Source organism: Melanostigma gelatinosum (assembly GCF_949748355.1).
Source record: "Melanostigma gelatinosum genome assembly, chromosome: 5".
Lineage (NCBI taxonomy): Eukaryota > Metazoa > Chordata > Actinopteri > Perciformes > Zoarcidae > Melanostigma > Melanostigma gelatinosum.
Window position 1 is genome coordinate 13939859 of NC_136638.1, and position 13183 is coordinate 13953041.

At 41.2% G+C, this 13183-nt stretch overlaps 2 protein-coding genes and 1 long non-coding RNA gene across 4 annotated transcripts; 1 reads left to right on the plus strand and 2 right to left on the minus strand.

Moving 5' to 3' along the window:
* Positions 1 to 333: 333 nt before the first annotated feature.
* On the minus strand, positions 334 to 1925 carry LOC306778047 (solute carrier family 25 member 53-like; the record flags this gene model as incomplete). Its single annotated transcript, XM_079269403.1, has 2 exons — positions 1820 to 1925; positions 334 to 1213 (listed from the first exon to the last, which is right to left on the minus strand). The coding sequence occupies exon 2, from the start codon at positions 1210 to 1212 to the stop codon at positions 334 to 336; it is 879 nt and encodes a 292-aa protein (XP_079125529.1). The 5' UTR covers position 1213; positions 1820 to 1925.
* Positions 1926 to 2611: 686 nt separating this feature from the next.
* On the minus strand, positions 2612 to 7433 carry LOC306777177 (ribose-phosphate pyrophosphokinase 1). 2 transcript variants are annotated; one of them, XM_079268195.1, is made up of 7 exons: positions 7165 to 7433; positions 6586 to 6769; positions 5929 to 6027; positions 5585 to 5709; positions 5221 to 5394; positions 4873 to 5032; positions 2612 to 4648 (listed from the first exon to the last, which is right to left on the minus strand). In XM_079268195.1, the coding sequence occupies exons 1-7, from the start codon at positions 7284 to 7286 to the stop codon at positions 4556 to 4558; spliced, it is 957 nt and encodes a 318-aa protein (XP_079124321.1). In that variant the 5' UTR covers positions 7287 to 7433; the 3' UTR covers positions 2612 to 4555. The 2 variants fall into 2 exon arrangements, with proteins under 2 accessions (XP_079124321.1, XP_079124320.1); XM_079268194.1 differs by having other exon boundaries at positions 6580 to 6769.
* On the plus strand, positions 6744 to 9231 carry LOC306777178. The gene is made up of 3 exons (XR_013771965.1): positions 6744 to 6878; positions 8226 to 8313; positions 9216 to 9231. It is a non-coding gene; the product is annotated as an uncharacterized lncRNA (long non-coding RNA).
* The last annotated feature ends 3952 nt before the right edge of the window (positions 9232 to 13183 follow it).

Sequence of the window (13183 nt, forward strand, 5' to 3'; positions counted from 1 at the left end):
GTGAACTTTATTGGATGTTGTTTGTTCCCCATTAATTTCCTGTAGTTTCGTCTTTCTACATGTAAATGAAAATGAAAATGACCAAAAACATATGCAAATAGTATGATAGATATAAATAGATAGATAGATAAATAGAGTATGATGAGTAAACAGACTTTAATGAGTTAAACTAGTGAAGTTCCCCATTAAGAAAGTATAAATGCAAGGCAACTGATTCATCAGCACCACATTTATATTATCAATATATTTATTGGTCGTGGTTTCAGAATGAGAACGTTTTCTTCTGGATTAAAACCAATACAAATGGTAAAACTATTGTTTAATGGTGTTTCTTTAACCTGAACGTTTCTGCTGCCTGTCGTAGATAGCAGTGGCGATTCCCCATGTAATGCACGACCTCAAAATAACCAGTGAACCTCCTCTGTACAGCTGAGCAACACTCTGCTGCCGAGATTCCCACAGAATCCTCCAACAAGCCATCACCCCTTTCACCTCTCCTCCCACCTGTGCCTGCATGTTTGCCACTAGCACCGACAGTGGGTAAAGAGTCAAGCTGATGGCCATGGAGGTCAGCGTCCCCGAGATGAAGGAGGAAACCACTGGAGAAAGCCCCTGTGCCTCCACGACAGCACACGCCGGCCCCTTCAGGCCAAAGTAGATGGAGCTGCCGAGAGCGTTGCGGGCTGTGATGGGCAGCAAGGCTCTGTAGAACCCTGAGGCCGGCCTCTGTGCCTTCAGCCGGACAAAAACACTCTTCAGGGTGGGTAGATGGCGGTCGTTTTGGCCGTTTTGCAACACATTCTGGACGCGCTCAAAGGGGGTAAAGACCACAGCTTCTACCATACCTGCGCCAAACCCAGCCAGAGCAGGCAGGGCAGAGGTGAAGAGGATATTTTGGGATGATAGAGAGAGCTGGCGGAGGAGGGTGTCCTGGAGGCCAAAGAGCAGCGTGCCATTCAGGGTCCTCATCAGTAATGGTGGGGCCACGCCCCTGTAGAGCTTCACAGGTCCCTCTTTGAGGAGCTGTCCCACGGCCTGCTGAACCTGGGCGTTGTGGATTTGTTGACGGAAAACGGTTTTGTAGACAGGGAAGATAATGAGGGTGGGGAGGGTGGACAGCAGGCTGGAGGTCCCTCCGTGCAAGTAGCTGTGGAAACGAACCATTGGATCCCTGAGGCCCCCTTCATCTTTGTTGCCAGGGCTTCCTGCCATCCTTGAGCGGAGTGAAAATTGAATCACAAATCATTTCAGTGTCGCCCCAACAAAAGGACAGTCATACTGAGACTGCAGGCAAAGAAGAACTAAAGCTGAAACGTAAGGGTAAAAAAACAGTCAAAGAAATGCCACTTAAATAATATATTAATATATAGGCTTAATATATGAATGTTCATGGTAATTTTGGGATCAGAACAATAGAGTGGTCTCACCTACGTCACGATCTCCTTAGTTACGAGGAAGTGCGGCGAAAATACCATACTTTGAATCACTGGATAGTGCATCAAAGGTTCGCTACCTGGCCAAATTGAAGGTTATTGGTAACTTGGATCCCTATACGACGAGTGCAGATCGTTTCAGTGCCGATCCTACTTATCTTCCATCGGTAAACTACGCCAACATCTACACGTATCTCGTGAACACCCCCAGTCCTTACACAAGTAGAATATGGGATGTGTGGTTCTATAAAATGGTATAGAATTTGCAGGTTTGAGAAGTCCGGCAGTCCAGTATAATATCTCACTTTTTCATCATTATTTTCGAAAAATTCTGAATAAAACATGGATCGTTCATCGGAAGAAAAATCTGAGATGCGTTTACTTACCCAGTCAGCTATCAGTAGATATTAAAAACCAGTAAATAAAGCCTAGTGTCTACTTAAATGTCCTCCGTCTGCTGCTGGAACCTGAAGGCAGCACAGGCGTCTGTTTCCCTACTGCACGTAGAGAGCTCATTTCGGGTAATTTGCCTCGTTTTTACCCGAATACGGACACAAACTGTCAGACCTCATCCAAAAACGTGTGACAGTTTCAGTATTACAATGACAGGGCGCACTGACCATCAAGCTGCCGGTGATTGGCCCGCCTCTTCTAGAATAACTATTGGTCAAGACGAGCTACGTCACGTGGTTGACGATTGGTTATCTTGCACATCAATCAAGGTGTTTTCTTTCTTCGGAACAAGGGTGCGTCACAAGTGAAAAATCAAATCAACAGGCTTACTTCGGAAATGATTTATTTTTACCTTACCCTTCTAACTAAGGGTCTAATAACAAACACATTTGTATTTTAACCGTTCAATGATAAATGTCTTAATTCGGTTTCAAAGCATTCTTGACAAACACCGAATGTGGAAAATGCATATAACAAAGACCAAGGCCTTTGATCGAAGAATTTAAACTATCTCGGGAACAAAAATCGAGATTGAATCCAGACAGGGACTGCAGATGGAAACGAGTTTCTAGTCACTGCAAAAATGTATTGTGCACTGTTTGGAGTAAACAAAACAGCTACCCATGATCCTGGTTGTATTTAACTTGTTCATAGAGCTTAAATGCATAATAGTTATATGCCTACATGTAATATGCACTAAATCAAGAAACAAAACAAGAGCCAGGTTTAAGATTTTAGGCATATTTCCTTTTATTAATAACGCATCGCCAGATGACCGGTGCAGCCGCCCTACTGAAAAAGACAAACAAAGGTTTGGCAATACACTAATGACAAATCCTTCCTCTAGACATACAAAAAGAAAAAATGAAATAGCAGGTGAATTTCTTACGGAAGCTCCAGCCTGCAGAGACCCCAAAACTAAAAACCTGACAGCTTCACGATAGAAAGCCCATCAACAGAACCTCCAAGGGTAAATTCTGGCCACTGGGCAAACTCCACTCAAAGGACGGCACCTCAAGAGTTGAAAGAAACATCCCAGAATATATTTCACTTCCTGATAGAAACAAGAAAGTTCATCCAGTGGCAAAATAAAAAACAGCTAGATAAAGGGGGGGGGGGGGGGGGGGGGGGGGGGGGTCCTTCCATTTCAGACTGCAGCGGCACTCTTTGGTTGAGTGGAGCTTCAGTGGCACTGTAAACTAGTTCAATACACATTCACTTCATCAATTATATTCTTTTAAACAGAGAACACAGGAGCAACATGAAAAACTACTCGTTCATTGTAACAAAAAGCAAATGTAACAGCTTTAAATGGCAGATGAGTCTCCTGACCACAGGAACCTGCCGGGGATGTTTATGTAAGCTCTTCCACCATATATATATCAAAACGAAACCCGAGGGCTGTACTACGGAGCGAGATTAGCGGGTTAGCAAGGTATGTTGAGCCTAAAGCCAGACATTGCCGTGTTACGAAGGCGGCTCTTTTAACCTGCCGAGCGCACCATGCGAAGTTATGTTGCAGACCTAACCTGGTCCGGACCAGGTTCAGCTTGAAATTTGCTTTAAGGAATAGCAACATTGTCGTGACTCGTCACTCTATGAGAAACAGATCATCACCTGGGGGAACACCGTATATATGGAAACTTATTGAGCCATAACGTTATGTTATTGATGAACCATTGTTGTATTCACAAGGTTGTTGCTGCTCTCACTGGACTACTGATGTCTTTGTAGTGTTTTCTGGCCTTTTGCCCAAATTGGCCTGAAAAAAAAGCCTTTAATAAAAAACTAAAACAAGGTAGCATCCATAGCAGTTCACTACATTATTAATTTAAATTTGCCCAAAACCTAAAGTGATTTCCACCTGGCCTTCATTATGGTGTCGGGCCTAAATGCAATGCTTGAGAATACATGTTTAAATCGGCTGCATCAAGATTAAAGTTTAAGAACTCTGGAATATGCAGCTCTTTGTTAAAAATAAAAAGTAGGCACGGAGAGAGAGAAAATAAATATATGAACTCATGAATTTAGTTTGTAATAATCTGACAGCATTCCTCTCTTGCCGTATTTGGAGAAACAGTGTTGCTTTTTGCTGTAATCTCTTTTCATATTTATAGAAGGAAGTATGCAATGGGACCATTTTGTGTAGTAAACGCATAAAATTGCTTTCATGGGAACGCACACAGGAGTGTCAGGAAGACAGCCTGGGTCAACAAAGCAAGCAGATGACTCCTTTCCCGTTATCTCGGATCGGGGTTTTCGGAGAGCCAGCTAAAGCCCTGGCCCCTCGTAGTACAGCCCTCTGGAGAGGTGAAATGGTCAGGAGAAACTCTGGGCCTAAAGGTTATGAAGGGGGGGGGGGAACAAAGTTCACAGTGGATAAACACCTATTTATCCAAGTACAATAAATATGCTGGCCTAAATTGGTAGGTTACGATTGCTTTGGTGCCCAGACACGAAGGGACACTGCTCAAGGGGGAAAGGGAGTGGTGGGGGGGGGGGGGGGGGGGGGGGGGGTGAGCGTTAGTACTAACAGACATGACAGTTTTTTTTCTTCTTCTTCAGTTAGTTAGCAGAACATCTTTGCGACTAGTTGAGTTTGGGGTCAGAGGATTCCCTCTCCTCTTATTTGGTGTAACAGCGCACAGTAGATGGGAGGACGTCATTCGTTACAAGGGGACGTGGCTGAAGAGGTACGACACAGACTCGCCGTTGTGAGTTCTACGGATGGCCTCTGCAAGGATCATGGAGATGTCAATAACCTGGAGGGAGGGAGAGGATGGCTTGTTGTGACCATAAGACAATGAATGACTTAGGTAACTTATCAAATAGAAACACCAACATACAAAAATTCTAGCTCCTGAAATTGAGGACTTGTGTATGATAAAACTTTAAATATAGCTACTTGTTAGGTAACCATACATTTCACTACTCACTTTGGGCTGTGAAAGAGAAATAGTTAAAATGATAAATGCTATAACCGGACCTGTATTTTGGGACAATGTTTCATCTTCTCCTCCTGAGGGATCGTATTGGTGACCACCACAGCTTCAAAGCAGGCATTGTTGATGCGTGAGATAGCCGGGCCAGAGAAGATGCCATGGGTCAGGATGGCATACACCTTGGTGGCACCAGCAGAAATGAGTCTATAGCGAGAGAAACAGTACAACGCTCCACATTATGTCACGAACAGAGGTCTCTTAATTGAATTGAGTAATGTTTGCTTGACATCAGGACCATGGAAGCCACAGTAGCCCTCTTGTCCGGGGCTTTTTAATGCTGTAAAGTTCTAAATGCTTTTTATTTACCACAGGAGGTAAATAAAAGGGCTTACTTGTCAGCAGCATGACAGACTGTGCCACACGTGTCAGCCATGTCATCCACTAGAATAGCGACCCGATCGGTCACGTTGCCAACGAGAACCATGCGGTCCACCTCGTTGGCCTTTTTCCTCTCCTTGTGAATGAGGGCAAAGTCCACATTCAACCTGTCTGCTATGGAGGTGACCCTGCAGAAGCAGAGAATAACGTCCACGGGTTAGAGCTAGTGTGCACGCCAAAGTGTATGTAAACACACACGTGTCAAATTAGAACCGTGTCAGAGATAAGTAGAGCCAACAAAAGTTTCATCTAAAGTAAACTCCAGAGGAGATGCTCAAGGGTCAAACACCTACAGTGTGGCTAGTGCTACTGGCATACCTCTTGGCTCCTCCTGCATCTGGCGAAACAATGGTACAGTTTTTCCATTCAGGGATGTTCTCTTTGATCCATTTCAGCACAGCTGGCTCTGCATACAAGTTATCCACCGGGATATCAAAGAACCCCTGGAAAGAGATATACGGGCCGAGGTTACAGGAGCTGAAGATGTGCAACCTGCTGGAAGGACCAACACAAGGCTCATTTCTCCCATTATCCTCTGGTGACATCAATATAAACCAGGCTACTGAAGTCAGGTTTCTAACGTAGGTACACATATCACCCAAAGGAGAGATTAATACTGAATAGGGTGCACTTCTGTTTAAGTCTGCTTTTGTGCTACTCACCTGTATCTGTGAGGCGTGCAAGTCCATGGTAATAATATGGTCGGCACCTGATACCGACAGCATGTTGGCCACCAACTTGGCAGAGATAGGAGCGCGGCTCTGCAATAAAAATAGATCTCTTCAGTCACATGGAATAAGTGAACGGGCACACATTGCCCGTTTCTAAAAATAACACTCAACTGAGAGCTTAGCCATTCAGTAAAATTATGCCCGTTAAATATTACAATCTTTTAGACGCTAGACCTCAAAGCTAAACACAGAGGCATTCTGTTCAGTCAAATAAGTTAAAAATAAATGTTTGGCCCAACTGCATTATGGGAAAAACACTGCAATAGTGAAAACCCTGGATGATTTTTGGTCTTCCATGACAATTAATAAACATTGTGATTTGGTAGTTAAATAAACATTCCATTCATGCAATGTCATTAAAATGTAGGCATGAGTAAATAAAACAGGCAAACGGCAACAAGCAAAGATCAAAATAATTGGGAAGTGCTGTTGATTCAGCAAAGCACACAGAACAAGAACATGGGAAAAATCAAATCAAATATGCCATGTCAAGTAGTTACTGATGGGCAAGGCTGCAGGCTTCTCGTCATGATGCTGGATGGCAAATGGCATGACCGAAGTAATTAGACAGATGTCCCTCACCCCCACCTTGTCCTTCTTGTCTTGCCGGGCATACGGAAAGCAGGGGATGACAGCCGAGACCCTGGAGGCAGAGGCAATCTTGCAGGCGTTGATCATGATCAGCAGCTCCATCAAATTGTCATTGATCTCCCCGCAGCCACTCTGCACGATGTAGACGTCCTCCCCACGAACGCTCTCCCCTATCTCCACGCTGCCACATGAGAGGCGACAAGACAAACAGCACTTAGAGCCACGGAGTGAACACACCGTGGCAGGAAATGATGACAGAGCAAACAATGGCGCGTGATCTTAAACATGGGGTACGTTGGGGGAAAAAAAAGAGCATGGGCCTCAATGTGATACGGTATTATAATTGCAGTTTCCTAAAAGGGACTACGGCTTTGTTAGCATTCCGAGCAACAAAGCCAACCTCAGTGGCCATGCGTGGACTACAAGTTCCTAACACTGCGCGGCAATTTCACCATGACTCCACGTTTCTAATTAAATCACGCTACATATGGCTAGGCTACAGCATCTGCGCAGCAGGTACGCGTTACCTCTAAATATAAGCGTCTATACAAGTAGCAACAACTGCATACGACTCACCATGTTTCTTGGTTGCTAAATTTCTTCGTAACGACCTTCCCTAGCTCGAGACCCAGGCGGTCTGCGATTTTCTGAGACAGGTCCGGATGTGAGCTACCGCTGAATATTTTGATATTCGGCATTTTGTTGCGTCGTTCAGTACGAGCGGGCAGCTGTCGAGTCAGAGGGTCCAAGACAAGCAAGTGGGAATTGGGAAACAGTGGATGAGCAACTCTTATCGAGCGATAGACTGTACCCTACCTATCCACCATTATGTCCCACGCATCACGCGTGTGGCTCTTCCTCGCGGAGTGGCGCGCACGCTTTCGTTTTACGTTCTGCCGCGATGACGTCATTCCGGGCAGAGGGAGCCAAGAACAGGGCCGCGTGACCGTACGAGCGAGGTACATCAGCCTTCACCTTTGTAAGCTTACCTAAACGTGCTCATGCAATTTATTAGCGTAAAGTGAGTTAACGCCACTACACTGTTGTGCAGATAAACCGAGTTTTAACGGCCCCTCGTGCTGGAGTTCTACTTGTTATTGCCACAAATTAGTAGTATATTTTCAAAATTGTGACGTACCAAACACGGATATTGGCGGTCAGGTAACGTGAGTGTTTGTAAACCTGTGTCTAAATCTCAATAAACCTTTCTTACAGCAGACATTTTGACATGGTTATATTTAATCGCATTAACTATGACAGCATCCCACTTAGGTCCTGGTATCGTGCATGCTGGCTTACTGGAAATGCTTCCTATGAAACTTAATGGAACTGTAGTTAATGTTATTACATTACATTACAGTCATTTAGCAGACGCTTTTAGCCAAAGCGACTTACAATAAGTGTATTCAACAGTGTTATCAGTTTCACCTGTGCATTTTCCTCCAAACGGTGAAAAATGTCTATAGATTGTGAATCTGTTGGAAATATGGACTTCTATATTCACCCCCTTTACTGATACGTGCAGTGACTAGGCCATAGCACATGTGTTGGATATAGTTCTATTTAGCCTGTCTAGATTCACAGGTAGCACAACAGGTTGTGTTGTCATTAAAGCTAAATCTAACTCATTTTGGCAGTGATCTCTGGCACTCCCTTCAGGAACTCAGCGACAACATGGTGAACTTTGGGACTTCAACAAAAGTGCTTCACCGAAATGCAGAAGTGGTAAGTAGGCCTACAGCATTTTGACCTTTCAAAGTGGGAAAATCACAGGCGGTACTAATAACGGCTGTGATCAATTCAAATGTCCCAGTAGGCCTAATAAGCCAAGGAAGTGTGACAATGAGCCAGCCAAGACACCGAGACCTCCTACTGTGACATTTCACACTGACTGCATTTAATAAAGCCTATTACTATTAGCAGTCTACTGAAAAAAAATACTTTTTGGCCCTGTAATTATTACCTCGATTATTTTTGTAAATTTTACAAGAAATTATCATTCCAGTGCTTTTACTTTAAAATATCACCTTTTATTTAATGTGTTACTTGGTGTTTGTTTGTAATTATGTATCCTCATTTTTACAAGTACATTGTAATCATTCACACTAAGTAATATCTACTAAACTACTGTATTGAATGCGCGCTTTCTCTCGGACATCCTCAAGTCCAGCCGAGGTCGAATGAGGGAAATGTGACAAGACAGGGAATCATAGCTGAGCAGTAACGAGCACACTCTGGTCATGTGCTAAAATATATCCCATACGTGGTGGAATTAGTGACTTTAGAGCGAGTCTAATACACTTAACATTATTTTGTCACTATCATATTCTGACATATTTTTACAACAACTTATATTTCTGTCATCAGTTTTAAACTTTTCTCTTATGTCTCTATCCAATGCGGTGTCCTTGATGATGAAGGCTGTGTGCATGAAACAAGGTTCCAGTACTGTGTTGAGTTAGTGCCACATATCAACATGACCAGGCCTGCTGTGTAGCTCAGTATTAACGTCATGGTGACTTGTTTATGCGGGGATAAAACATGCTATCGATATGAAGATTTAAGCCAAATTCAGATTTAATGTTGTGTGTTCATGTTTTAACATAATTTCTCTATATATTTCACAGAATATTAAAGGACGTTCACTCTCACCAAAATCAACTAAGTTAGTACAGTTATAGTTTAACTTGACATATACATTTGAAGTCGTAGTTTGTGTTGCTGCTCAATAGTACATTATACTGGCAGGACTACTGCATTAATTGTTTTAGCAAGGTACCTCATCTTGATCATGTTTTTTATTGCCTTTTGTTTCAGATCAATGAGGAGTTCAGAAGAATAACCACAGTTCATCTGGAGCGAACCTTTTTGTCGAAAATGGACAATTGCACTACCAACTTTATGGAGATACTTGGGACAAAGGGCGGAGTTGCAGGAACCAAGACCCATGCTGGATTCACCCGGCCTGGTAAAGTTTAGATATCATATATTAATATTATACACAATTATGTTGGGCTCATATACACTGAGAATAGATACATAATGACGCATTTGAACACATTCAATATTTTTGTTAGTTTCCCCCACTGTTGTCCTTTTTTGAGAACGCATCAGACTCGAAGACATAAAAATGAACATTGGTCAATTTTAATTTCAAAGATGTCATTGAAGAGGACTATGCTCAACATGTCATGAAGATCCTTGTCATCCATGGAAATGCAACACAGAAAGGCTTCACTCCTGACAATGTGTTCGTCGTCATCGAGGGAAAAGAGGTTCTTGATGACTGTCAAAGTGTGGCAAAGGCTTGCCTTCTGCTCATGGGCTTCATCTGTGTATCTAAGTGTTGTCAAGCAATACCCATCGTTTCTAATTAAAAGTGTTTGTTAAATGACTAAGCGTTTGTGTCCTTAAATTTGTTATTGGCAGCACTGATTTAGAAATGTTTTGTCTGGCAATGCCAACCAGATTATATATGTTGGTATTGGTGTGTGTCGGTCAGCAGTGACCTCTTTCACAGTTCACAAGTAAAGCTGCTGCAGTTTAAAAGAAGATGTTTCGTGTTTTGTAGAAGCAATTTTATTAAATAACAGTAGCCCAGTTTAGAAAATGCAACAGTCAAATTTGAATAGTTGTGTAGAGAAGTAGTAGATAAAAGATATATTGTGTAAATATTACTTAATATTTCTCAACAGAAAAAGTAAAGAAAAGCTAGTTAAATATACATGAAACACCAAATTGATTTTTACTGGGGTTTTGTAATTAGATCCAAAGGTAGCCTGAGTAAAGATTACTATAAAAGGCGAAGTACATTTTATGTCTCAGGGAGAAATATGCAAGTAAAAGTTACTTGCATATTTTGGATAAAAACCAATTCTTACTTAGAATATCTGAGTAAAAATTACTCACAATTTCTGCGTGCGAATTGTTACCTAGCTTTTTTCAAGAAAATGTTACTTATTTTCTTTTTCAGTGCATATTACTGTGTTTAGTTTTGACTGGTGTGTAAAGTGTGAGATCTCTAACATCCACAGACAGCTGTATATTTAGTGGATTATCTTTCTCGTTTCCAGTTTACTAAATAATAAAACATGTTATTGCAATTTTATGGCAAAGAAGCCCAAGAGAGTCTGGTGGTTGGCTCAGCCTCAATCTGCTTTTCAAATGCTTCGGAATAACATGAATAATATCTCAAATGTCAACGACAAAAAAACATTTTACTGTCGATGGTTGGTGTTGTGTCAAGGTTTGCACTGTTCAGTCAACATCAGTTTTTGCCAGAGACAAATAAATGATACAGCCAAAGCAGCAAGAACCTGCTGGCAGCAGCAACAGAGACGTTTTTGCTCTATTTATCTTTCACTGGACGTCATTTGCTCGAAGTCATTCTCATGGACACCTTGTCACTACTGAAAGTTTACTCCATGCAATGTCATTTCCAAATTCTCTGAAAGAGTTTATATTATGTACTTTATTGCTCGTAAAACATGAGTTAACTTTGTACACAGACAGAAGACCACAGTGACGACAAGATCATTGACAGTAAATAAAGACAGGAATGAATAGGTGCACATAAATAAACAATGGATTAAGCCATGGCAGGCTCATTGTGTGAATGAAACACAGACAAATCCACATAGTTTAACAAAGCAACTGAACAATGACAACCACAGAAAATGTTTATCAGAATGTGGACATGTTCAAGAGCTGATGAGAGAACAATGTCTGATATTTTTGTTTATAAAAATAAACATGTCCCATGCTTTATACTCGATATATACTCATTAAAATATATGCTATTAGTCTCTATGTTACATTACTACTATAAATAATTACCTTACAGACATGTTTTATCTTTTCCTTTTTACAAAAGAGTGAATAGTTTGGATAAATCTTACTGTTACAGGTAATGTTAAAAGTGTCTTATGCTCTCAAATATGTTATCTTACTCTTTACATTTGTGTAGAATAATACATTTCCATACTGAATATCATTTGCAAACATTAACATATTTATTTTTTGCCTGCTTTTTCCACTTTAGAAATGGAAAATTATCTATACAAACAGTATCATCACCTTCAATGGTCAAAGTATTTGCCCCTGAAAGTCTAATACGTAAAGGAAAACATGCAGTACTGTGAAAAGAGAAAACACTGCGTATACCTATGGAAAATGCCACAGCAACAGAAAAAGGACCAACCGTTAAAAGAGAGTACTTGTAAACAATACCAATGGGTTCTGAAACCAAGAAAAAAGTACAAGAAAGCTGATCTCCTGATTTCTGTCATACATTGGAGGTCAAACTCTCGTTGTAAAATGAAAAGTGTTACGGTATGGGGAGCTACTGTATATTGCTAAATTGATGAATAATTACATTGTCACAGTCACATTTAAAAACAATCATCAAAGCTGAAAAAAGAAGTTGTAAGTGGCTCAGATTTACAGAAGTAAAAAAAAGCCATAATTTGGCTATAGAATATTTGTTGCATTTAAATGACCACCCCCCCCCCCTTGATTTATAGTATTTGTTAAACATTGGACATTTGCAAGTTTGCACAGTGTGGAACTTAGTATCCTAAATTAGTTTCTTGCCACCAAACAGTTAAATACCTTTACCCAGGATGGATAATAACATCATAAATAGTGTTTTATAAATCTTTGCAGTTCATTGGACAACCCAATTATATCCCAAAGGACTGACCGATACATTGTGTGCAAGAAACATCAATATTGTGTTTCTTATCTTTAGTATTGTGACAGGCCAGTTGTCACGATTGATTTTGTTTCACAGTGCTCTCTTTTAACAGTATGTCCACTATACATGGTAGACCAGTACATATAAAGTCTCTCTGACGAATCAAGGAATAACAAGAGGATGAGACACAAAGAAGATTTCAGACAGGAAACAGATGTGTTAGTTTTATTAAAATACATAGAAAACTACTTTGTGTGTTTCTTATATGTTCGCTAGATTGCACAATGCATAACAGCACACAGAAAGCAAATTAGTTTATACTCTATCTGAAAACCCGAATTAAAAACAAAGGATCCTTGAAAACGGGTAAGCTGTAGCTTTGAGGTGATGAATTATGTAAAACTGGTAATGTGGACTCAAGTGAGGTTTTCAGCAGCAGTGGGAATAAAAAACACTGAATCAAACATTAAAAGATACATTTCAACTTCAGAGCTAATTTCAGAGGTTGTGCAAAATTCTAGTGATACATTTGCCCACTTGCAAGTGGATGGCTATATTTAAAACTATAATTCAGGACAAGTGAGTTGCAAGTGAGCCATGGATCAGTGATGGTGTAAAAGACACCGTGCGTTATTTAGTACAGTGTGGGTATCCCTTCTCTACAGCTGAGTGAGGTAACGACACTCATTACTGTACAGTGGATAAGACTGTGACTTGGGTCTCTGCTACATTGTCTGCCCAGAGCGGGTGTGTTTCATACCTGCACTGTTATAGTGAGAGAATGGGCCTCTGTCAGTCAATATAATTTAAAATGTCATTGTCGTCTTTCAGCGGTTTTCATTTTCCAACACTGTCACTTACATTTTGACTCATGTATCACTACGCCAGACATTGTCACCA